Here is a 24,070-nt window from a genome sequence, read left to right on the forward strand (position 1 = left end):
TACGGAAATAAATTAAGTTATCAAAACAAAATGCGCTGAATCTTAAATTGCTTGATTTTATTTTCGACGACAGGTCTTATGACTTTTAGTTTAATAAATTTTCTTAATTATATTACTATACAGAGGTAATAAAAATAAGTAATAAATATAAATATTATTTTATAAGTATAAAAAAAATAATTTGTCTTAACAATAAAATTGTTTATGCTAAAGAAAAAAATATTTGGTAAAGAACACAGTCAACGTAAATACAATAAACTAGATGCTACGCATTGATGAAAAAATTAAAATATTTTAAATACGATATATCCAATTATATAAACAAAACTAATTACTAAAACATTAGTTCTTGTCTATAATATACATACCAGATGCGTTTTTATAAAAACTAAATTAAATAATTTAATCGTAATTTATTTATAGACAGTTTTGTACTAGAAAATTCCTCCGAAAATCACAGTCGCAGTAGGCTTTTCAATGATAAAGAAAGCAAAGGGAGGCATTACCTTATTTTCCCTGAAAGTAGTATATGCTCTGTTCATACCCGGCGTAGTCGCATACGCAATGGTCCCCACTTCTGCTACCATAACTACTACGTTATGTTCAACTGATTCAATGTAATAAGGATCTTCAGTTATGTAATTAAATCGAGCGTATTTTCGTTGAAATGCTTCGAAAATACCCATACGATTAAATGGAGTACGTAACTGCAGTTTAGATCTTTTTGCGAATCGCGGTAACTTGACCTCGACTTGTTTTAAACCAAACTCTTCTTCATCGCTTTGAAGTTTAGCAAATATATCTCTAAATGTAACTCTGTCGAAATTGCTATAAACTTCTTCTATACTGACTTTTGGATCGGGAAATAATAACAGCATGCAGTATTTCCCGTCATTCCCATACGGTAATTCTGTCACGGTAGCCTTCATTGCTTTCATGTGACTAGAACGCACTTTCGCTTTCATCTGCATCATGTTTACACTACCCGTTCTGCCGTCGAATGAGTTTACTAATTCCAATTTGGTGTGTGATACATTAAAGAGCGATGACCAATAACCTTCGAACCATAGGACGTTGCTCATAATAAACGAGGAATCTTGGAAATCATCGGAACTAAAGACATTTTCAGAATTGGGAAAGTTAGTTTTGATTAATTGACTTGCTTGATGAGCAGCATCAGTTTGACCTTGAAAGTCCATAACCGTGAATATTGTATTGTAATTGTTCATTAAAATTTCAATAAAATCTGTATATAAAACGATGTCTTTGTTGACAAAAAAGTAATTTTCATTCCAAGCTTTCACTTCACTGGTATTAACAGGAAATAATATATTTGTTAAGTTTTTATATTGTTCGTTGAACTTTTCTTTATCTGTTGATAATTTGAAGGCTCTGTCGATTTGTTTTTTCGTGACACCGCTGGCACCGAACGAAATACCTGCCATCAAGTTCCATATTCCAAAAGTTCCTAAAACCACTGGACCTTTCTCCTCTTGATGAGTTAACTGTATTAGAAGTAAGCTGACGTTTGTCGGTCGTGAACTAAACTCTGGTTCAGCATAACACAATGTGATGGAAAAAAATAAAAATAATAGGTACATTGTGACTATGTCTCTTGATGCTTAATACTCAACTGATTTATTATGAAACTTAAAACGTATTCTAAAAGGAAACATAATTTTTTATTTCTTATTCCTAAGGTTATAAGTTATAAACGAATATAAACATTATACTGATAAATAATTAATACAATTTGATAAAATGGTCAATTCAATGAACATGAATCCTGTAATTGTCTTCGATCTGACCCGCAAACATCAAAAGTATGATACTGGGAATAGTCACGATAAGATACGCCGATGAATATGATATCTGTCATTACAGACGTAAATCTTACACAGTAGCAACAAAAGATTTTATTTTTAAGATACTATAAATAAAGTCATGAATATAATGAGCGATAATAGAGATTGAACGGTTTGATTTGAATTATAAAGCAATAAAAAAAAAGTAATAAAACCCATACAGGATTTTATCCGAACCTCGATTCTCGAACTCTTGATTCCCCAATTGTCCCAATTAGTTCCGATAAGCGAGGTTCTACTGTGTTTAATTTTTCAACAATAGTGATATAGGTTTTTCCGTGGTTTCGTTCGCGAAGTGTGCTGACATATGTTTAAAATTATTAAAGACTTGGAAAATGAAACCTCAACGATATGGTGTTCTCAGGTTACATTGAAATGGTTTGTTTTATATCTAAATCATGGTATTTAATTGTTTATAAGCTTTAAACATACATTACTTGTTTGTAAAACGTAAAAGTGGCACGCAGAATATATTGATTTTACAGAGTCACAAATAATCAAATCAATAAATTTTAGGAAAGAAGGCTTTAGTTATAACATACGCACAAACAAACATGGTTAATTGCTATGCTCATAGTATCGTAATCTTTGAGGAAAAATATTTATATAATGTCGAACTGTGAATGGTTAGAAATTCCCAGAAATAAACTGATTTTTCCTTATGCATTAAATTTATGACTTTGCCACAAACTTAACCTTTGATGATAAATATATTTGAATATGCATATAACATAAAATTTGGTAGGTTCATCGATACTGATTTTTACAACAACAGCATAATTGATTTTAATTATTTGTTTATAGCCTTGAGAATACAAGATAACCTGTTTTGTACGATGGCTTGAACTATACATTGAGTCAGTGCTAAATATAAACGTATTACATCAAGACGTGAACAAAGTTATAATGTGGATTTTGTTTTTTGTTTTTACCATCACATCGTGTAGCGCTGCAGAATTTAGCTCGCGACCCACAAATGTCAGCCTACTTCTATTACATTTCACGAACGAAGCTACAAAAGGTCCAGTCGTTTTAGCACCTTTCGGTTTATGGAGCATGATGGCAGGTGTGTCGTTCGGTGCCCATGGAGGCACAAAAAAAGAAATCTTCAGAGCTTTTCTGTTACTCACAGATAGGAAAAAGTTCAGCGAACAATATAAAAACTTAACGGACGTGCTGTTCCAAGTAAATACGACTGGTGTGGAAGTTACGAATAACAATTACTTCTTTGTGGATAAGAACATTCTTATATACCCAGATTTCAGGGAAATATTAACGAACGATTATAATTCGATATTTATGACTTTCGACTTTCAAGACCCAATATTATCAGCAGATCGTGCGAATTCAATACTTAGAAATACAAGTAAACGAAAATCATATATATTTCATTCAGATGATTTTAAAGATTCCACTATTGTTATGGCCAATGTTATTTTCTTTAAAGGTTACTGGTCAACACCCTTTAATATGTCAAATACCGCAAAGGAAATGGTAAATTCTTTCGATGGTAAACAAGGTATTGTAGAAATGATGCATATGAGTGCGAAAGTGCGCTCTAGCCACATGGAATCGATGAAGGCTACTGTGACGGAGTTGCCATATGGAAACGATGGGAAATATTGTATGCTACTATTATTTCCCGACGCGAATGTCAGTATAAAAGATATGTACAAAAATTTCGAAAGAGTTACATTCAGGGATATTTTTACCAAGCTCCAGGGAGACGAAGATGAATTCGGATTAAAAGATATTGACGTAAAGCTACCGAAATTTGTAAAAAGATCAAAATTACAATTGGCGAAACCATTTAACGATATGGGCATATATGATGCTTTTGAACCAAATGATGCCTCATTTGGCAGGATATCAAATGAGCCGATTTACATTGAAACGATTGAACACAATGTCATAGTTTCGGTAACGGAATCAGGGACCGTAGCGTATGGAACTACGCCAGGTATAATTGCGAAGCTTCCCACTGTCCAGGAAAATGAGGTGATGCCACCGTTTTCTTTCTTTATCATAGAAAAGTCAACAGCAACTGTAATTTTTGGTGGTATATTCTAGTTTATGCAAAAAATAATCACAAACTTTATATAAAATACATAATTGAATTGATTATTCTATAAAGCGGGTGGAACAGAAAGTGATCGTAAAACTCTTGACGATAAAAAGTTCAAATCCGGAATCGAGAATACGACTAATAAATAAATTTGTGAATTTTGCAATGGGACATGCGGGTGGTTTTCAGTATATAATTAATAATAAGGTCTATAAAGATATTATTCACAAGAACCAAGTGTACGTTTACTCTGAATTGATCATTCCTTGACTCATAATTTACTGTTTAAATATATTGTTAAGAAGCTGAGGATTAAATTCAAAGTGTTTTATACTTTTCTAGAATATCACCTTTATTATCAGAACCGAACTAAGGCCCCTTATAGAATTCCTTTCGTATAAAATAATCAAAACTTTGTTCATTTGTTTTTTAAAGTGTCTGGAAGATCTCAAAATAACAGGGGCTAAAAAAAGGATAGGTTATCAAGCATGCCCAAATTCTAGAAAGCATTTTTTTTTTAAATATGAATATTAAGAATGTATAAATATTACAAAATAATGCAGTTTATATCTTCCTTAACGGATTTTGATGATCATCGCTGATAGAAAGAGCGATAGACGTGAAAGGTTTTTAAATATTTGTAAATGTTTTGTTGAAAATGACTGAGCTGAGTGATAAGTCCAAAATCGTAGGTCTTAAAAAACGCCTACAGAAAAGTCCGCAATAGCACGCGTCCATCAATGTTTATGTTATTCATATTCAAAAACGTTACAAATGTAATATTTCTGTTTAATATTTTCCTGCTAACCGAACTTTTACTTTCTTCATTACATAGTATAAAACAAAGTCGCTTACTGCTGTCTGTTTTTTTTATGTCATAGTTGGCAAAAGAGCAGGAGGCTTACCTGATGGAAAGTGATTACCACCGCCCGTGGACATCTGCAACACCGGGAGGCTTGCAGGTGCGTCGCCGACCTCTATGCTGTTTCCACAGAGTGGTTGTGCGAGGAAGAATTATTGTGGATTTTCGGACATCTAGGTGGTGCGGGTAAAACTTGGAATTTTGACGAGATGTCCCAAGGTAAAATTCGGCAGCCGGGTTTAATCCAAACAATTCCTCGGAAAATTACCTGTGAAAAATTCGGTAGAAGATGCATAGTGCTGAGTGATTCAACATTTCTACGCAAAGCCAAAGGATCAAGAAAGATCGGAAAGGGCTTGATAGTCGATAGTTCGAGCCGCTCTACGTTGAATAGAGAGAAATACTGATAATTTCAGAGGTTTTAAAGTGATGTCGTAAACCCATCTTTTTGTGCTTACATTGCAAAAGCTGGCTGAACCCTACGAGATAGATCAAAATAATATAGTACAGTATTGTACGCCTTAAAAAGGTCTTCAAAAAGTCCGCGGAGGTATATGTCTATCTCTTATGGATAACCCAAAATAACCATTTTTATCATTTACTTTTTACGAGAAATAATGGCTTAATTTCGAATCGATTTTAAGCAATACAGCATTAATCCTTATCCAATTAAGTACTTTAAATATATTGTGCATTTAATATAGATTTACATATAGATCAATTTACAGCATAAATTTAAATTAATATATTACAGATTTAAGACGCAGGGACATAGCTGTTAGTATTGTCTAATGATTGAAAAACTGTAAAACGTAGTATTCTGGCATTCTAGGCATTCTGTAGTATAATAGTATCAGCATTGCACCCGTGCGAAGCCGGGTCGCTAGTTATTAATAAATGACCGTGTTGCTTGTAATAATATGCATTACCGAATGAATTACCGCTCTAATAATTAATCTGTTAAAATATATTATTTTTTTCATGGAGAGTGAGAACATTGCTATGCCATACCAAGCAAGAAAATTACTGTGATCTACAATGAAGATTCTGAAAATGTTGTACATCCTGTTTGCAAAAACAGCTGTCCGTACTTTAAGAGTCCTTATTAATCCTTGACACGTGGAACCTATCATTTTTTCAGCGCCTAAAGTTATTAATTTCTCCTGTCTTTACTCAGAATTCATAGAATTTGACAACTACACGATATGTATTTAGATTCTAAACAAGTGTGCTTTAAATATATTAAATAGGTACTACTCGAAAGCCCTCCAAAGCGGATTCAAAATTTCTAATGTATCTGCAAATATTTACTTTTGTACTGAGTAAATTGTGCAATTTTTTTTTTTAATGTGTGTCAATAAGTATGTGGCAAACGAGCAGGAACACATTATTAACATTGAAACAAATAAAAATTGAATGATGCCACTATATGTTTCAATATATATTGCACACTGCTAGCAGCATTTCCTAACAAATTATAATTATACATTAATCTTAATTATACAATCTCTAACGATATTAGTAATTTGCAAAACTTTTTGTATTTTTTTGTATACCATTTTAAATATATATATATATTTTTGCTGCTATTTAAGACTTATATTTGAAATGATTTATTAAAGAGAGAGGGCGCCACATTAAAACGATTCACTTCGACACTGTATAAAAATAATATTAAAAAATACAAATAGTGCAATTAGAAAGTGAAAAGTGAAAAGTATCCATCCAGATAACAAAACAAACTTCGTGTATAACCAACGTAACAATTTACAAGAGATTTTTTTTTTATGAAATGATGACACAGCAAAAGTACTACACGATCGTGAGGAAGACTAAACAAATAAAAGAAATTAAAACAGTTTTGAAATTTTTCTTTTTGTAATTTGTGTAACTTAGGATAAGAAGTGAAATTATTTGATGATTCATAGATGAATAATGATTAATGATAGATTTATCGTGGTTAGAATTAATAGCAAAAGTGTCATCTAACGGAAGCCAAGAGAACTAAGTAGAAATACACTCAACTACGCTTTGCGTTTCATTTCTATGAACTTGTCATCTAGACGTCAACCAAACAAATCGACTTACATACAACCAACAACCTATAGGTGGCACCACAAGTATATTAAGTTATAAAATCATATTCTTTTCTTTCATGACTACGGACGGCTGTACTAAAATTCTTTAACAAATACAAAAATAAATGTCAGCAAATAAGAAAGAGAAATTTAGTATTTTTCGGTCTACAAGAAAATAAAAAAATTTACTGGGACTTAGACGAAACAAAACTTACAATCATAACCGAGAAGATAAATGTCAAATACTTATTCAAATCAAGAAAGGAAGATTATTGCAATGAAATATTTTAATGCCAAAATCAGTTCCCTAACCCTAAGCCCGAGGAATATTTCATAATGAGAAAATATGGCTATGGAATCAGAAATACTGCTGGAGATAGAATGGTAGAATTTGCGTTTGAAAATAAATTGTTTATTATAAACAATTTCTTTGGTGAGAAACCCAAAAACAGATGGACATGGAGATCTCCCGACGGAAAAACGAAAAATGAACTGGATTATTTTCTGCCAAACTTTCCTCTGAATGTACATAACATAGAGGTTCTAAATGTAGAATATTCGTCTTTTACCATAGACCAGAATTAAGTTCAAACCACTAAATAAAGTTATACCAAAAATACTAAAATCCTAAAATATTTTTTCTAATTTGCTTTTAAATTCCTCAGTGCTGTACTGAGGTCATACAGAAAAGTGGTTGGCCACAAACACGATGGGCAGACGACATTTGGAAATAAAAGGTTTTTTAATTATTAATTATTTTAAATGACAATTATAATATTCATCTTCGTATTTTTATTGAGAGCATTCCCAGTCACATGACTTTTGATATGTGCGGGTCAGTTCAAATGAATTACAAGATTTAGAATTATTTATCAGTATAATGTTTATATTCGTTTAAGTATAAATTATAACCTCGCGAATAAGAAAAAAACAGCAAATGAGCTGTTTCCGTATCAGTACAATATTAAACATTAAGAGATAAACATAGTCACTATGGTTATATTATTTTTATTTTTTTCTGTCACATTGTGTTATGCTAAACCAGAGTTTAGTTCGCGACCGACAAACGTCAGCTTACGTCTAATACAGTTAACTCATGAAGCGGAGAAAGGTCCAGTGGTTTTAGGACCTTTTGGAATATGGAACTTGATGGCAGGTATTTCGTTCGGTGCCAGCGGTGTCACGAGAAGACAAATCAACAGAGCCTTTAAATTATCAACAGAAAAAGAAAAGTTCAACGAACAATATAAAAAATTAACAAATACATTATTCCCTGTTAATACCAGTGAAGTGAAAGCTTGGAATGAAAATTACATCTTTGTCAACAAAGACGTCGTTTTATATAGATCTTTTCTTGAAATTTTAATGGACAATTACAATACAATATTCACGGCTATGGACTTTCAAGATCAACCCGACGCCGCTCATCAAGCAAGTCAAATAATCAAATCTAACTTTCCTAATTCTAGAAATGTCTTTAGTTCCGAAGATTTCCAAGATTCCTCGTTTATTATGAGCAACGTCCTATGGTTCGAAGGTTATTGGTCATCAATCTTTGATGTATCACAAACCAAATTGGAATTGGTAAACTCTTTCCATGGCAGAACGGGTATTGTAAACATGATGCAGATGAAAGCGAAAGTGCGTTCTAGTCACATGGAACTGATGAAGGCTACCGTGACAGAATTACCGTATGGGAATGACGGGAAATACTGTATGCTGTTATTATTTCCCGATCCAGGAGACAGTGTAGAAGACGTTTATAGTAACTTCAACAGAGTTACATTGAGGGATATATTTGCTAAGCTACAGAGCGATGAAGAACAGTTTGGTTTAAAAAAAGTCGAGGTCAAGTTACCGCGATTCTCAAAAATATCTAAACTGCAGTTACGTACTCCACTTAATCGTATGGGTATTTTGGACGCATTTGAACGAAAATACGCTCAATTTAATAAAATGAGTGAAGATCCTTATTACATTGAGTCAATTGAACATAACGTAGTAGTTAGGGTGGCGGAAATGGGGACCATAGCGTATGCGACTACGCCGGGTGTCAACAGAGCTTACAGTAACATAATTGAAAATAAGGTTATGCCACCCTTTACTTTCTTTATCATAGAAAAGCCTACTGCGACTGTAATTTTCGGCGGAATATTTTAGTAAACACTGTAAATAAATAAACTATCAGTATAGCTGATGATTTTATTAAGTGACAACAAAAAAATTATCAAGCAAGTATGTCGTAAGTATCCTGAAATAGTAAGGGAAACATGTCTTTATACTTCTTGAAAGCCTTAAAAATATGCCCATTGTATAAGGCACCCTAAAAACTGAACCGATATTCATGAATAGTACTCCGACTCGTGTTCCCGCGTAATCTGAGTGACGAGTGGCTGAGATTCTATGGTTTATGTTGTAAGTTTATATAATATTTATATTTATTTACAAATAATTATCGCTTACAATAACTCAAAATCAATCAAAATATTTTAACATAAATTACGTCGTTCGCAGCCGAAGGACTTAAAAAAAACCGAAAGTACTTTAAAAGTGAATTTATTTTAATTCACAAACTTATTTTACTAATATTAATACTAATTTAATTAGACTACTTCATGTGTTGAAGTTGTAACACAGAATGCCCTCAGAACCAATTATTATATTATTTATATTATAATATTATTTATATTAATACTTTTCTTAATTCTAAGAGACACAGAAATTATAAAGAAAGATCGGTGTGGTCCGTTGTTGGGCGGCGTGATGTTGCGCAAGGGTTGCTGGTACCGGGCCGTCGTCGGTGGTTTCGGCGAACGCGATGTCCTAATGTACCTCCATAGGGTGGTCGCATACATAACACATATATTCCCCTCAACAGATGTTGTTATCATGACTGGGAAATATCTGATCGGAAATCATTAGTGAGGGACGATCTTGCTAGAATAGATCCAGAACAACGAGTTCTAGATTTGGTTCAAAAGGCGCTTTGGGCTGGTCCACTTGCGAACTCAGTTTTCTGTGAGGACGAGAGAATTGATCAAATGTCTGGAGACATATTGAATGATTACGTAATGTGTAACTTTAAATCCAGTAACTGTTGTGTTGCGAGTGTTGGAGTGCCTTTTGAGGAAACTATGAAGCTAGCGGAACAGATTCATATTATAACCTTATTCGCCTGTGTTGTGTGTTAACAATAGACAATGCTTTCGCAACAAGTGACGAAAACTATCAAATGGTGTCTGTAAAATATTATGTAATAATAGGAAAAACCAAAATTTTAAGATTTTTTTTTTGTTAATTAGGTAATAGGACACGCGGGTGCTTGCGAATATATAATTAACTAGCGACCCGCCCCGGCTTCGCACGGGTGCAACTCTGATACTAAATATACTACAGAATGACTTACAACGTCTCAGATTTTCTGTCATTATACAATACAAACCACTATCTCCCTGCTTAAATCTGTAATATCTGTAAAGGGCCATATTGATCTATACTCAATGAACAATGTATTTAAGATACTTAATAATTAGATAAGGATAAATGCTGTATTGTTTAAAATCACTTCGAAAATAAGCCATTATTTATCGTAAATGTAAAGGATAAAAAATTATAGGATAGGATATTCTGGCTGATAACCCACAATAACCACTTTTTTGAAGACCTTTTAAAGGTACTATTGTACACATTTAAAGGAGTATTATGTGGTATATTATTTTGATCTGATAGGGACTAGAGCTTGCAATGTAAGCGCAAAAAAATGTGTTATTTACGACCTCTAAAATAATCAACATTTCTCTACTATATTGTGCATGTATTATACATATAAACCTTCCTCTTGAATAAATCTATCTATTGAAAAAAAGCGATACAAAATTCGTTGTGTAATTTTAACGATCTAAGTATACACAGGGACAGATATCGGTAAGCGACTTTGTTTTATACTGTGTAATGATAATGAAGATGATATGAGGTCGATAAAGATATTATTCACAAGAACCAAGTGTACGTTTGATTTGCATTGATTCATACTTTCCTGTTATACATTTTTTTAAGAAGCTGACGATTAAACTCGAAATGTTTTATACTTTCCTAGAATATCACACTAGCTATATTCCTTATTATCAGAACCGAACTAAGGCTCCTTATAGAATTCACTTCGTATAAAATTATCAAAATTTTGTTTTAGTTTTTAAAGTGTTCAGAAGATCTTAAAATAACGGACTCTGAAAAATATTTATAGGTTATATCACGCAGCCGCAAAATCTAGAATTCATTTTTTTTTTTAATATGTATGTTAAACATAATTAAATAGAACAACTGAATGCAGGTGTCTGCCTCTGTCTATATCTCCTTTAACAAACAAAAACAGCCGTCCGTACTTTAATGTCCTTATCCTTGACTTCACATGTATGTAACATGTCGGTTGAAAAATAATGGGTCCAGAATTATTTTTTCAACGCTTCAACTTATTATTTTTCAATATTTACTCAAAATTCAGGGCAGATATAGAATTTGACACCTACACAAAATATATTTAGATGCTAACCAAGTGTGCTTTAAATATAATAAAAAGGTACCACTTGGAAGCCCTTATAAACGGATTTAATATGAATCTCCAAATGTACACATTGTGTACCAAGGAAATTATACAAAAGAATTATTGACGTTAAAACCTTAATTCTTTAAAAATAAATTATACATTAATCCTAATCGTACAATCTCTACCATTGCTATTAATTTACAAAACTTTTTGTTTACCATCTTAAATGTAATGTTTTTGCTCTTTAAGACTCATATTTAAAATGACAATTGTAATATTAATCTTCGTATCTTTATTAAGAGTATTCCCAGTAACATGACTTTTGATATGTGCGGGTCAGTTGGAATGCAATTACGAGATTTATGTTTAATGAATCCAGTTATCATATTGTATTAACTATTTATCAGTATAATGTGTACCTACATTCGTTTACAACTTATAAATTTGCGAATAACAAAGAGACATAAAATTAACTGTTTCCTTATGGAATAAGTTTTAAGTTTCATAATAAGTTAGTAAGTTAGTTAAACATCAAGAGACGAACATAGTCTCAATGTACATATTATTTTTATTTTTTTCCGTCACATTGTGTTATGCTGAACCAGAGTTTAGTTCACGACCGACAAACGTCAGCTTACTTCTAATACAGTTAACTCATCAAGAGGAGAAAGGTCCAGTGGTTTTAGGACCTTTTGGAATATGGAACTTGATGGCAGGTATTTCGTTCGGTGCCAGCGGTGTCACGAAATGACAAATCGACAGAGCCTTTAAATTATCAACAGATAAAGAAAAGTTCAACGAACAATATAAAAACTTAACAAATACATTATTTCCTGTTAATACCAGTGAAGTGAAAGCTTGGAATGAAAATTACTTTTTTGTCAACAAAGACATCGTTTTATATACAGATTTTATTGAAATTTTAATGAACAATTACAATACAATATTCACGGTTATGGACTTTCAAGATCAAACTGATGCTGCTCATCAAGCAAGTCAATTAATCAAAACTAACTTTCCCAATTCTGAAAATGTCTTTAGTTCCGATGATTTTCAAGATTCCTCGTTTATTATGAGCAACGTCCTATGGTTCGAAGGTTATTGGTCATCGCTCTTTAATGTATCACACACCAAATTGGAATTAGTAAACTCATTCGACGGCAAAACGGGTAGTGTAAACATGATGCAGATGAAAGCGAAAGTACGTTCTAGTCACATGAAAGCGATGAAGGCTACCGTGACAGAATTACCGTATGGGAATGACGGGAAATACTGCATGCTGTTATTATTTCCCGATCCAAAAGTCAGAATAGAAGAAGTTTATAGCAATTTCGACAGAGTTACATTTAAGGATATATTTGCTAAGCTTCAAGGCGATGAAGAAGAGTTTGGTTTAAAAGAAGTCGAGGTCAAGTTACCGCGATTCGCAAAAAGATCTAAACTGCAGTTACGTACTCCACTTAATCGTATGGGTATTTTCGAAGCATTTGAAAGAAAATACGCTCGATTTAGTCACATAGCTGAAGATCCTTATTACATTGAGTCAATTGAACATAACGTAGTAGTTAGGGTGGCGGAAATGGGGACCATAGCGTATGCGACTACGCCGGGTGTCAACAGAGCTTACAGTAACATAATTGAAAATAAGGTTATGCCACCCTTTACTTTCTTTATCATAGAAAAGCCTACTGCGACTGTAATTTTCGGCGGAATATTTTAGTAAACACTGTAAATAAATAAACTATCAGTAAATTTGGTGATTTTATTATGTAACGACAAAATTTTAGCAAGCAAGCAATAATTAACGTAAAGTAACGTAAGTATTCTGAAATAGTAAAGTAAGCACGACTTAATACTACTTGAAAGCCTTAAAAATAACATTATATGAGGTACCCGAAAGCTCAACTATCCATGAATACTTAAGTTGTATATGTCACCGTAAGATTACAAACATCGTTAGATTACAATCTATCTCAGATTGTAAACTGTCAAAATATTGTAAGCCGTGAAATACGATTGCAATTTAACGCATTATTTTTCGCTATATTGTAATCTATCGATGCGAAGCGGGTAAATTGTGAACTGGCGTAGAACGGAATGAATATCGCGCGCTGATTGGTTGAACGTTATGTGCCCCCCGCCACCCCGGCATCCGCCATATTATTTCACCGTAAAATTGCAAATACCACAAATTAGATTATAATCTATTTCGCGCAATTGTAATAGATTGTGAACGTTTAATCAATTTGCAATAAAATATAAATAATTTCGATAGTTCATAATATTTCGGTTAGGTTAGGTTAGAGTTTTTATAATTTAACTGAAATTTACTTCGATAGATTGTAAGCTACCAAATAATAACGGTGACGTATGATTGGTCGCTCTTACAATAAGGGGACAGATTAAAATCTAACAGTTTGACTTCGAGAGTTTACAATATAGCGGAAAATAATGCGTTAAATTGCAATCATATTTCACAGTTCACAATATTTCGAAAGATTACAATCTGTCTCGTCAGATTGTAATCTAACGATTTTTGTAATCTTACGGTGACATATATATTCCGCAAATTTTATTTATTATCTGATGCGATCATGCCCACACGAACTCTGAGTGAAACGGGTGACACAGATTCTGTTCTTTATTTATAGATTTACAGTGTTGAATTAAATGTAATGCTAATACAACTATATATATACTTATCAAACAATACTGATATAAGATTCCTATACCGCAAATGCCAGGTACGATGGATGATCATTCTAATTCACATTTAATTCTAAGTATTGACTGATATATTAATTTTGTAAGAATATACAAAAAATACAAGCCTTTTATGTTTTGTTTTTTAAGTTTTGTCTATAAGTAAATAATAAGGAATATAAAATCACAGACCAAACAATCACTACTTTTAAATGAAACTCAACCTACGTCAATATGTTTTGACATTTTATGACAAATTTTGACGTTAATTTAAAAGCAATAATATTTTAAGGAATAGCATTACTAATATTGAAATAAGCTAGTGCGTTTATACGCCATGAAGAAATTACTCTCAATATCTTTAATCCATATAAAGAAGCTATCAACAAGCAAGCATGATCGATCGGTCTGCTGGCCTAAATGCAGTTATGGGCCTATGGAAGTACAAAGATCAGAAATGTTAAACGGTATAAAAATTGTCGCTGCAAACACTTCCGGAGCGATGATGGCAGCGTGTACTATTATGTTCCAGGTTACAATGCCTTTTTTGAAATCTAGACCAATATTGATTGTTTTGAAACGATAAACATCATATCACATTTTAGAAAAAGTACTAACTGAGCAATTCTATAGGCTGGTTCTCGATACGAGAGCTCCAACTTCCTTGGAGCTTCACATTTCCTCCGCGCAGCCTCATCAGGATCCGGATGTGGTTTCACTGCCTTCTCTAAGCTACGAGTTCTACAACAACATGGCGCCTACTTGACTTGTTCTTCTGACAGACAATCCATTTCATATACATTACAATGTCCGCTAATATATTTTTCAAAACTAAAGTATTATCTTCTGGATACTGCTGCGAGGTTACTAACATAATTCATTTTTTTAGTTACAAGTAATATTATGTTCTGGAGAGTTATATTTATTTAAGAAACCTTTTATATTAATTCTAATATACTTTCAAGAAATAGGATGGTTTTTCATTGTCAATATTTGGCTTGATTGAGATTCATTGCCAATGAGCTACCAACCTTGTGAATTATTTTATGTGCCAGTAGTACTGGCTCACTCGCCCTTCAAATTGGAACACAAAAATATGAAGTAGAGCCTACCTACTTCATAATTTTGTGTTTGTTTTGGCAGTTGAATTTGTGATGAGTAGGTCGTACCGTAGCTGGGTTTGCACAATGCCCAACTACTTACTAAATCGAATCGGGCGGTTTATTTACTTTATATTTTATACTTATTTGATTATTTTATCCAATATATACCACCCGTATTAGCATTAGCAGTTTCAGATTTAATTTGACAAAACTTCATCTCAACAGATGTTGTTATCATGACTGGGAAATATCTGATCGGAAATCATTAGTGAGGGACGATCTTGCTAGAATAGATCCAGAACAACGAGTTCTAGATTTGGTTCAAAAGGCGCTTTGGGCTGGTCCACTAGCGAACTCAGTTTTCTGTGAGGACGAGAGAATTGATCAAATGTCTGGAGACATATTGAATGATTACGTAATGTGTAACTTTAAATCCAGTAACTGTTGTGTTGCGAGTGTTGGAGTGCCTTTTGATGAAACTATGAAGCTAGCGGAACAGATAGATACCAAAAGGGTATGATTTATTTTATAACACCTTATTCGCCTGTATTCTTAACTAGCTTATTTTCTTGTTTATTGTCTTGTACATTACACAAAGCTTTCGCAATAAGTGACGAAGACTATCAAATGGTGTCTACAATATTAGAATTGTTTTTTTAACTTAATAAAAACGGTTGACAAATGGATATTTTCTTTTTTAAAGTTTTATGAACAGTTAACTCGTTTGTTTTACTTTTAATTGTTGAACAATATACATGATATGTCATCTATATTGTTCAACGATTTAACGATTTTCTAACGTTATCTGAAATTATTTAAAGACACTTTTCTAGGAAAAATCAAAATTAAAAGATTGTCCCCCATCGAAACCTCGTGCAGGTTTTGAGTACTATGACCTGGGTTCTGGCAGCGATACGTGGATAGCGGTGGCCGTACCAAGTTGTGGAACTGATGATTTGAAGTAAATTTCATGTAGACCTTTTAGCTATCACTATCAAAGAGTAATTTGATGAGGCAGGTTTTTTTGATACTATTCACTGCTTAAATAAATACATATTTACTCTAAGCAAAATGAACCGGGTAAGGGTAGGCAACGTAAAGTATAGAATTTAGAGTAATAGACTACTTCAGGGTGGGTACTTAGGACCTATTTGCGCGCTAAAATCTTTGCTGTCAAAAATGTTTTTTTGTAATATTTTAAGCAATCTCTTCAAACACGCAATCGTTGCGGCCGCTTGCGGTGTGGACAACATGCAACAGGGGCAACACGAGCTGGATCGAGTCCCCCAACCACCACTCGGTTTAATGACTGGGGATGATATTTTCACCAACTTTAGAGCTTTCAACATATCATATGCGGACACTGGAATATTTGGTATATTTTACACGAACATTAATTAACATAGTCAGTCAGTAACAGCGTAGGAATCGTATAACGTAGACGATTCAGGCTCAGAAAGGTCAATTCATTAATTCGTTCATTCATCAAAGGTCGTTCATTTGCTTCCACTTCTGCTTATTTATTTCGTCCTATCCTTTATCTGTGAAATTAATTTAAAGCCAGTTAATCTATTTTGAAACTTTTATTTTCCATTAGGTATTGTAGCAAAAACTAAATCAGTCACGGCCAACAGGAATGCATTCGCTGTGTCGGAATTCCTTGCGAACGTGGGTGATATAAACTTTACACAGATCCAAGATGGGAAGAAGAGACTACGTAAGTTCTATCAATGTTCAATCGGTCATACTGATAGATACTATGCATATGTCGGTAACTTTGTGCATTGGGTTGTCCTCCTCTTTCGAATGACTAATTACTGATGGGGCAAATGGAATACGAGGCATTGGTGTTGACTATTTACGTGCTGTAAGGCCGTATATATTTTAGTTAAGCTATAAATTTGTCTGGGTTTTTAAATTGATTCAGTAACAAAACACGTATTATTTATCCTTATTCAGAATATTTGTAAAGGTAATAAAAAAATAATACACAAAAAATATATAATCAACTGCCTTTATAAAAATATAAGCAATAGTTTGTCTGAACAATAAAGTTGTTTATGGTAAGGAAAAAAATATTTGGTAAAGAACACAACAAACGTAAAGATAATAAATTAGATGTTACGCGTAGATAAAAAAATTAAAATATTTTAAATACGATATACCTATGTAATGATATAAACAAACCTAACTAAAAACTAAAACATTAGTTCTTGTCTAAAATATACACACCAGATGCGTTTTTATAAAAACTAAATTAATCATTTAATCATAGTTTATTTATAGACAGTATATACTAGAAAATCCCTCCGAATAACACAGTCGCAGTAGGCTTTTCAATTATAAAGAAAGTAAAGGGAGGCATTACCTTATTTTCCCTGAAAGTAGTATATGCTCTGTTCATACCCGGCGTAGTCGCATACGCAATGGTCCCCGTTTCTGCTACCATAACTACTACGTTATGTTCAATTGACTCAATGTAATAAGGATCTTCAGCTATGTGACTAAATCGAGCGTATTTTCTTTCAAATGCTTCGAATATACCCATACGATTAAGTGGAGTACGTAACTGCAGTTTAGATCTTTTTGCGAATCGCGGTAACTTGACCTCGACTTCTTTTAAACCAAACTCTTCTTCATCGCTTTGAAGTTTAGCAAATATATCTCTAAATGTAACTTTGTCGAAATTACTATAAACTTCTTCCATACTGACTTTTGGATCGGGAAATAATAACAGCATACAGTATTTCCCGTCATTCCCATACGGTAATTCTGTCACGGTAGCCTTCATTGCTTCCATGTGACTAGAACGTACTTTCGCTTTCATCTGCATCATGCTTACACTACCCGTTCTGCCGTCGAATGAGTTTACTAATTCCAATTTGGTGTGTGATATATTAAAGAGCGATGACCAAGAACCTTCGAACCATAGGACGTTGCTCATAATAAACGAGGAATCTTGGAAATCTTCGGAACTAAAGACATTTTCCGAATCGGGAAAGTTAGATTTGATTATTTGACTTGCCTGATGAGCAGCGTCGGTTTGATCCTGAAAGTCCATAGCCGTGAACAATGCAAAGTAATCGTTCATTAGCATTTCTATAAAATAGGTATTTATACGTATTTCTTTGTCGACAAAGATGTAATTTTCATTCCAAGCTTTCACTTCACTAGTATTAACAGGGAATAATGTATTTGTTAAGTTTTTATATTGTTCGTTGAACTTTTCTCTATCTGTTGATAATTTAAAGGCTCTGTTGATTTGTCTTTTCGTGACACTACTGGCACCGAACGAAATACCTGCCATCAGGTTCCATAGTCCAAAAGGTCCTAAAACCACTGGACCTTTCTCCTCTTCATGAGTTAACTGTATTAGAAGTAAGCTGACGTTTGTCGGTCGCGAGCTAAACTCCGGTTCAGCATAACACAATGTGACGGAAAAAAATAAAAATAATAGGACCATTGCGAATATGTTCATCTCTTGATGCTTAATATTGAACTGACTTGTTATGAAACTTAAAACGTATTCTAAAAGGAAACTATTCATTTACTTTTTTTTTCTTATTCGCAAGGTTATATGTTATAAACAAATATAAACATTATACTGATAAATAATTAATACAATTTGATAATATGATCAGTTCACTAAACATGAATCTTGTAATTGCATTGGATCTGACCCGTATATATCGGACTTTATGATACTGGATATACTGTCAATAAAAATAGTATAATTAGTATCATATCTGTAATTCAAAACATAAATCTTACACAGTAGCCACAAAACGATTATATATTAAAGATATTTAAGATGCTATATCTAAATAAAGTTATGAATATAATGAGCGATAATAGAGATTGTACGATTTGATCTAAAAGACTTGATCACTTGTTTATATTTAAAATTCTAAAGCTATTAACCCAAGACCAAGAGCACAAGCTAAGCCGTTTTATGGGTGGGCGGACAAATAGACCACTTGAAGGTAAGTGGTTCCCCTCGCCCATAGAAGTGACGCTGCCATTAATATTATCTATTTCTTACAACACCAAAGTGCCACCAACCATAGCAACAACCTAACTGGAGTACTCACCCTTTAATTCGGAACATAACAATACTATGCATTGCTGTTTGGCAGTACTACATATCTGATAAGTAGGACTTACGCGGATAGACTTACACAAAGCATTACCACCAAACAGTTCGTTAAGTAAAATATTATAATAAATCGAACGGTAAGTTTATTTTTAAATTATAGGATGATATTAATAATAATAATTGTATCTTTATTTCTCGAATGCATAACCTTTGCCTTATGACTTTGCCTTATGACTTTGATTTTGTTTATCTTATTATCTTGTGCATGCGTTTTGTAAAGTGGTTGAAGTGCTCAAGTTTTTCTTAAACAATGTTTAATGAGAAACAAAATACGTTTTCTAAACTAAATTTTGTAGCAAAGCAGTTTATTTATAATTAAATCATCAAAAGTACTTCAGCATTTAAAAACACGCAATAATATTAGGTACTTTGGCACTTACATGTCATTGTGAATATCAATTGGGGGGTTGGGGGGGTAATTTCAGTATCTTAAATTGATATGGCAGATATGATTAGTAAAACTTGGTGTCTCTGCTCATCCGCATGGTCATGATGAGTCCTCATAATGTCTTTATGGACCTTTGCAAAATGCCTACCATCACCTGCCATTACCAGTAAGGCAAGCGACTTACGCGTGATATTACAATAAATATCCTCACGTCTACATCTCACATAAGCTTTTATATTCATCACATTGAGAGATTTAAATTTTGCGATTTCAGAACTCAGCCTTGCGCTTCATGAAGAGGACTGTGTGAAGGTGTCAGAAGGTCTTGCTTTACAGTTAGCCAACAACGTTCAGATAGATAGTGTATATGATTATTTTAGTATGATTGACATGATTAGTCTTGACGAAATTAAAGCTACAGCAACATCTTTGTCGATGAATTGTTAGTATTTTAGACAAGGGTATTTTATGATTAACTGTAAACCAAAACACGAATTAAGGTTTCTTCATGTAATATAATGGAAATTATAGCCTTTAATAAATGTATTAGGTAGTCCTGGGCTAAGGTTTTTTCTTTTCGCCCACACTCAGTTGATACAATGTATCAGGTTGAACTTCATTCAATTGGTTTGATCATGATTTTTTCCTGTACCGCTGAGTATAAATTGAGTTATAAGCACAGGACAACCAAGCAGGTGTAAATTTTGCTGGTTAAAAAAGTAATCTTTATTCTATACATACTAAAATAATATGTCAGTTGCAATTTCATTAAGATCCGTTCAGCCGTTCTGACGTGTTTGAGTAACAACCATCAGTTTAACAAAAGTGTAATAGATACTCATAAAATTAAAAATTAACACTTTTTTCAGGTAAGCAAATGGCAGTCGCAATAGTGGGTGACCTTGGTGTTGTTCCAACTGATCAAGAAATCTTAAAACGATAAAATTTCAAGAATTGTTTTATGATATTTAATTAATGACTTTGTTGTTAAAAATAAAAGGATTTTTCTTATAATCGTATTTCTTTTTTAACTTAAAAATACAGTTTATCATAGGTTAATCTGTAATTTTCATTTACCCAATTCTATTTTTTAAGCTGTATGTTGTAATACTAATAATAAATATAATAAATATAATTTTTTTATACAGGCTAAATAAAAAATAAAGCTGTCCAATCTGTCATCTGAATTGTAATTGTCAATGTCAACCATATTGAAGTTGAGGTTATTTTAGAAAATAAATTAGATTTAACGTTTATATATAAAATATAGATTAATGAGTTGCTAAAATAATGTTGTCTTTATAAATATTGATATTAACAAAGAATTAAAATATGATGAACTCGATTCAGAATTCCGTAAAATGTACGTAACTTTGAAGGTATGGTGCTCTATTAATTTTATTTTATTTAATGGGGTTTTTAAACTGTGTTACAGATTTACGGTTGATAAACTTGAAGACAGCTTTGAACACGTTGAAAGAATGCAGACCAGCGCCAACTGTATCTACGACAAAGTTGGATTTAATCTCCAAAGCGAAAACTATTAACTTCACCCCACATAGCATAATTTTCGATATTAAGGACAAACCTACGCAATCTAGAAAGCAGCAAGATCCTTTATCCTACATACCAATAGTAAATCCCCGATCTATTTTACCTATAATCGACACTAATTGGAGAAAAGATGAAATTGCATTGCCAGCTATACATCAAGAAGAGAAGTTAGCAGTTCGTTTAATTGTTATTCGGAGGAAAAAGATGAAGAAGCACCAGAGAAGGAAGCTATGGAAGAGGATGAGGCATCGTTGGGCCAGGGTGTGTACTATATTATATATAAATTTAAGTAAAGAGGTTAACAACAGTAAAATATAATTAATTTGTCAGTAATTTCAAAATGTTGTAGGTAGGTTTACATATACCTGCTCATAGGTACTACCCACTCGTTATATATTCTAGCTTAGCTAACTAGCTTAGTATTGTAATAGGTTGTGGTTTGAAATATAAGTGAGCCAGTTGAACTAGGCACAAGGGACTCAATATCTTAGTACCTAATGGTAATGGGGCATTGGTGATATTAGGAATGATTAATATTTCTTACGAATGATGATGAGATTTGGTACAAAGTTTCTGTCATAAACTGAATTCCAAATAGTCAAAGCCGCGGGATCAGCTAGTGAGATATAAAGAAAGAAATGTTGAAAATATATTGCTATTTTAATATAGAACACACACATTTTCATCTTTGTTTAATTGACTCATTTAGATCACCAAGGCCATGAAATAATATGATTTTAAACATTTCTGGAATTGAAACTCAATGAATAAGCACTATGGTAGAAATCATTTGTTCATCAAAATCAAAATATACTTTATTCAAGAAGGCTTTTATAACCACTTTTGAATCGTCATTTAACAAACTATATTAAGTGAAGCTACCACCGGTGTAGATTCTACCGAGAAGAACCGGCAAGAAACTCAGTAGTTACCCCTTTTCAACATCTAAAAATACAGTCATGTTAGTTGAATACAATTATATATGTATGTAATATATCCTGCCTGGAAGTCAACAAGCATTAACTCCACGCTTTTTTATCATCTATATAAGCTTGTGTTGAATAATATGCCTTCTTTACCAATGTAATTTTTACAAATGATTTGAATTTACGAAACATCATATTTTTTAACTTCAAAGAGCGGTGCATTATCCTGTAACACTAGACAATTACTTGGGACATGGACTGAATGGAACTCAACTGGTGTACTTAAGTACACACACATAATGATTTACATGTTTTCCGATATACAATATACACAATACATACTAATAAAATCAAACATCTCAAATTTCAGGTGAAAAAGAACCGTCGCATCAAGAAAGAGAAGATATTTCAAAATGAACTGCTGTCTATGATAAAGCAAGCGAACGCATTCTCGGCTGAGCAGTATTTAGCCAGTAAGTTGGAGAAAGCCAACCACACTCCGTTGCCAACGCGCTGGCGGCACAAACGCCTCCCCGACTTCATCATCAGACAGCTTCTGGGGATTGATAAGAAAATTAACTATAAGCACAGTGATGTGTACAAAGCTTAATTTTTCTTTAAATCGAGTTTTATTAGAATATTTGTAAGGAATTATGATGTAGATGAATAAACTTTGTTCTTCAAATTGTTTTTGACTCTTCATACTATATGTTTAGAACAGTCTTTTTTTATGGAGTTTATACTTTCTACTGTGACACTGAACTGTGAACTGGTAGAAATCACCACATAAGCAAAAACCGTCATATTGCAGGTGACATTCCCCTCTCGTTCTCTCTCTCTCTATCCCTTTCTATTGTATATGGTTTTATATAAAATTATTTAAACTTATTTTTTGTTATTGTCTTAACCCACTCGGGATTTTATAGCAATTTAATTTGTCGTTTAATTAGTTAAGACTGAAATGGGGTGTTTAAGTTTATCTTAAGTACTCGGATATGACAGGGTTCTGAGGTGACTTGTTTATTTAAATTGCTTGAATCTAGATTGGAAACTTTAGTTTTTGAAAGGATAACTAATCACAAAAAATCTTTTTTATTTATTAAGACAAACATGTGGTGGTCACTTTCGCTCACAAACACTTTTACTGTAAGAAATATTAACCCTGTCTCCAGTAAACATCGACTTTTAAATCATATTTATGTTAAAACAACATTGGGTAAATAAGTTCTTATTAAAATAAAACTAGTTTTTTTAACGGATTTAATCGCGTATATTAATTATTTTATTTTAACATCCCGACGTTTCGAGCACTTTGCAGTGTTCGTGGTCACGGGCAGACAACACTGCAAAGTGCTCGAAACGTCGGGATGTTAAAATAAAATAATTAATATACGCGATTAAATCCGTTAAAAAAAACTAGTTTTATTTCAATGTGTAATAATCGCGAAAATCTAAGACAACATTAAGTTCTTATTAAATACAAAATATAATGTCATTATTCATACTAATCTTCTGTACGTAACTGAACTCCCACTTAGACGGTTTGGCCGATTGCGATTTCCGTGAGGAATTTGTGATAAATTACCAAGTTCATTATTCTTAAATAATGGATTACAAATTTTAATTAAATTGTTAAAAATTAGTGTTTTACTTCAAAATAAATATATAGCATTCATAAACAGAAACAAATGTATTGTAGTTAACAAAATCAATAGACAAGTTATTTAGTCCTACAAAACACTTGCTAACTGTCACTTGTCGCATAAGAATGGCTTCTGAATGAATGAATTGAACTTGAACTGAACTTCATGAATGAAGAAATTCTGA

At 32.8% G+C, this 24,070-nt stretch overlaps 7 protein-coding genes across 7 annotated transcripts; 5 read left to right on the plus strand and 2 right to left on the minus strand.

The window, feature by feature from the left end:
* Nucleotides 1-393: 393 nt before the first annotated feature.
* LOC125067774 (serpin B6-like) lies at nucleotides 394-1,615 on the minus strand. The gene has a single exon (XM_047676531.1). It carries the CDS (start codon nucleotides 1,599-1,601, stop codon nucleotides 435-437), a length of 1,167 nt encoding a protein of 388 aa, XP_047532487.1. The 5' UTR covers nucleotides 1,602-1,615; the 3' UTR covers nucleotides 394-434.
* A 1,116-nt stretch (nucleotides 1,616-2,731) lies between these two features.
* On the plus strand, nucleotides 2,732-4,794 carry LOC125067632 (serpin B6-like). The gene has a single exon (XM_047676326.1). It carries the CDS (start codon nucleotides 2,772-2,774, stop codon nucleotides 3,933-3,935), a length of 1,164 nt encoding a protein of 387 aa, XP_047532282.1. The 5' UTR covers nucleotides 2,732-2,771; the 3' UTR covers nucleotides 3,936-4,794.
* A 3,225-nt stretch (nucleotides 4,795-8,019) lies between these two features.
* LOC125067934 (leukocyte elastase inhibitor-like) lies at nucleotides 8,020-9,030 on the plus strand. Its single transcript, XM_047676832.1, has one exon. The coding sequence runs from the start codon at nucleotides 8,020-8,022 to the stop codon at nucleotides 9,028-9,030; it is 1,011 nt and encodes a 336-aa protein (XP_047532788.1).
* A 3,138-nt stretch (nucleotides 9,031-12,168) lies between these two features.
* Nucleotides 12,169-13,163, plus strand: LOC125067651 (leukocyte elastase inhibitor-like). The gene has a single exon (XM_047676352.1). It carries the CDS (start codon nucleotides 12,339-12,341, stop codon nucleotides 13,131-13,133), a length of 795 nt encoding a protein of 264 aa, XP_047532308.1. The 5' UTR covers nucleotides 12,169-12,338; the 3' UTR covers nucleotides 13,134-13,163.
* A 1,290-nt stretch (nucleotides 13,164-14,453) lies between these two features.
* On the plus strand, nucleotides 14,454-20,713 carry LOC125067652 (cytochrome b-c1 complex subunit 2, mitochondrial-like). Its single transcript, XM_047676353.1, has 8 exons — nucleotides 14,454-14,648; nucleotides 14,750-14,979; nucleotides 15,445-15,733; nucleotides 16,053-16,180; nucleotides 16,422-16,594; nucleotides 16,817-16,936; nucleotides 20,038-20,205; nucleotides 20,633-20,713. Exons 1-8 carry the CDS (start codon nucleotides 14,454-14,456, stop codon nucleotides 20,704-20,706), a joined length of 1,377 nt encoding a protein of 458 aa, XP_047532309.1. The 3' UTR covers nucleotides 20,707-20,713.
* Nucleotides 17,291-18,767, minus strand: LOC125067650 (leukocyte elastase inhibitor-like). The gene has a single exon (XM_047676351.1). It carries the CDS (start codon nucleotides 18,764-18,766, stop codon nucleotides 17,516-17,518), a length of 1,251 nt encoding a protein of 416 aa, XP_047532307.1. The 5' UTR covers nucleotide 18,767; the 3' UTR covers nucleotides 17,291-17,515.
* A 238-nt stretch (nucleotides 20,714-20,951) lies between the features above and the next one.
* Nucleotides 20,952-22,931, plus strand: LOC125067738. The gene is made up of 3 exons (XM_047676475.1): nucleotides 20,952-21,126; nucleotides 21,199-21,578; nucleotides 22,614-22,931. The coding sequence occupies exons 1-3, from the start codon at nucleotides 21,096-21,098 to the stop codon at nucleotides 22,851-22,853; spliced, it is 651 nt and encodes a 216-aa protein (XP_047532431.1). The 5' UTR covers nucleotides 20,952-21,095; the 3' UTR covers nucleotides 22,854-22,931.
* Nucleotides 22,932-24,070: the final 1,139 nt, after the last annotated feature.

Source organism: Vanessa atalanta, chromosome 12, assembly GCF_905147765.1.
Source record: "Vanessa atalanta chromosome 12, ilVanAtal1.2, whole genome shotgun sequence".
NCBI classification, from domain to species: Eukaryota; Metazoa; Arthropoda; class Insecta; order Lepidoptera; family Nymphalidae; genus Vanessa; species Vanessa atalanta.

Coding starts and splice junctions, on each gene's coding strand:
- LOC125067774 (XM_047676531.1), bottom strand. CDS start 1,601: ATGTACCTATTATTTTTATTTTTTTCCATCACATTGTGTTATGCTGAA.
- LOC125067632 (XM_047676326.1), top strand. CDS start 2,772: ATGTGGATTTTGTTTTTTGTTTTTACCATCACATCGTGTAGCGCTGCA.
- LOC125067934 (XM_047676832.1), top strand. CDS start 8,020: ATGGCAGGTATTTCGTTCGGTGCCAGCGGTGTCACGAGAAGACAAATC.
- LOC125067651 (XM_047676352.1), top strand. CDS start 12,339: ATGAACAATTACAATACAATATTCACGGTTATGGACTTTCAAGATCAA.
- LOC125067652 (XM_047676353.1), top strand. CDS start 14,454: ATGAAGAAATTACTCTCAATATCTTTAATCCATATAAAGAAGCTATCA. Junction 14,649..14,749: donor CGTGTACTATTATGTTCCAG/GTTACAATGCCT, acceptor GCAATTCTATAG/GCTGGTTCTCGATACGAGAG. Junction 20,206..20,632: donor AACATCTTTGTCGATGAATT/GTTAGTATTTTA, acceptor CACTTTTTTCAG/GTAAGCAAATGGCAGTCGCA.
- LOC125067650 (XM_047676351.1), bottom strand. CDS start 18,766: ATGAATAGTTTCCTTTTAGAATACGTTTTAAGTTTCATAACAAGTCAG.
- LOC125067738 (XM_047676475.1), top strand. CDS start 21,096: ATGATGAACTCGATTCAGAATTCCGTAAAAT. Junction 21,127..21,198: donor GATTCAGAATTCCGTAAAAT/GTACGTAACTTT, acceptor ACTGTGTTACAG/ATTTACGGTTGATAAACTTG. Junction 21,579..22,613: donor TGAGGCATCGTTGGGCCAGG/GTGTGTACTATA, acceptor CTCAAATTTCAG/GTGAAAAAGAACCGTCGCAT.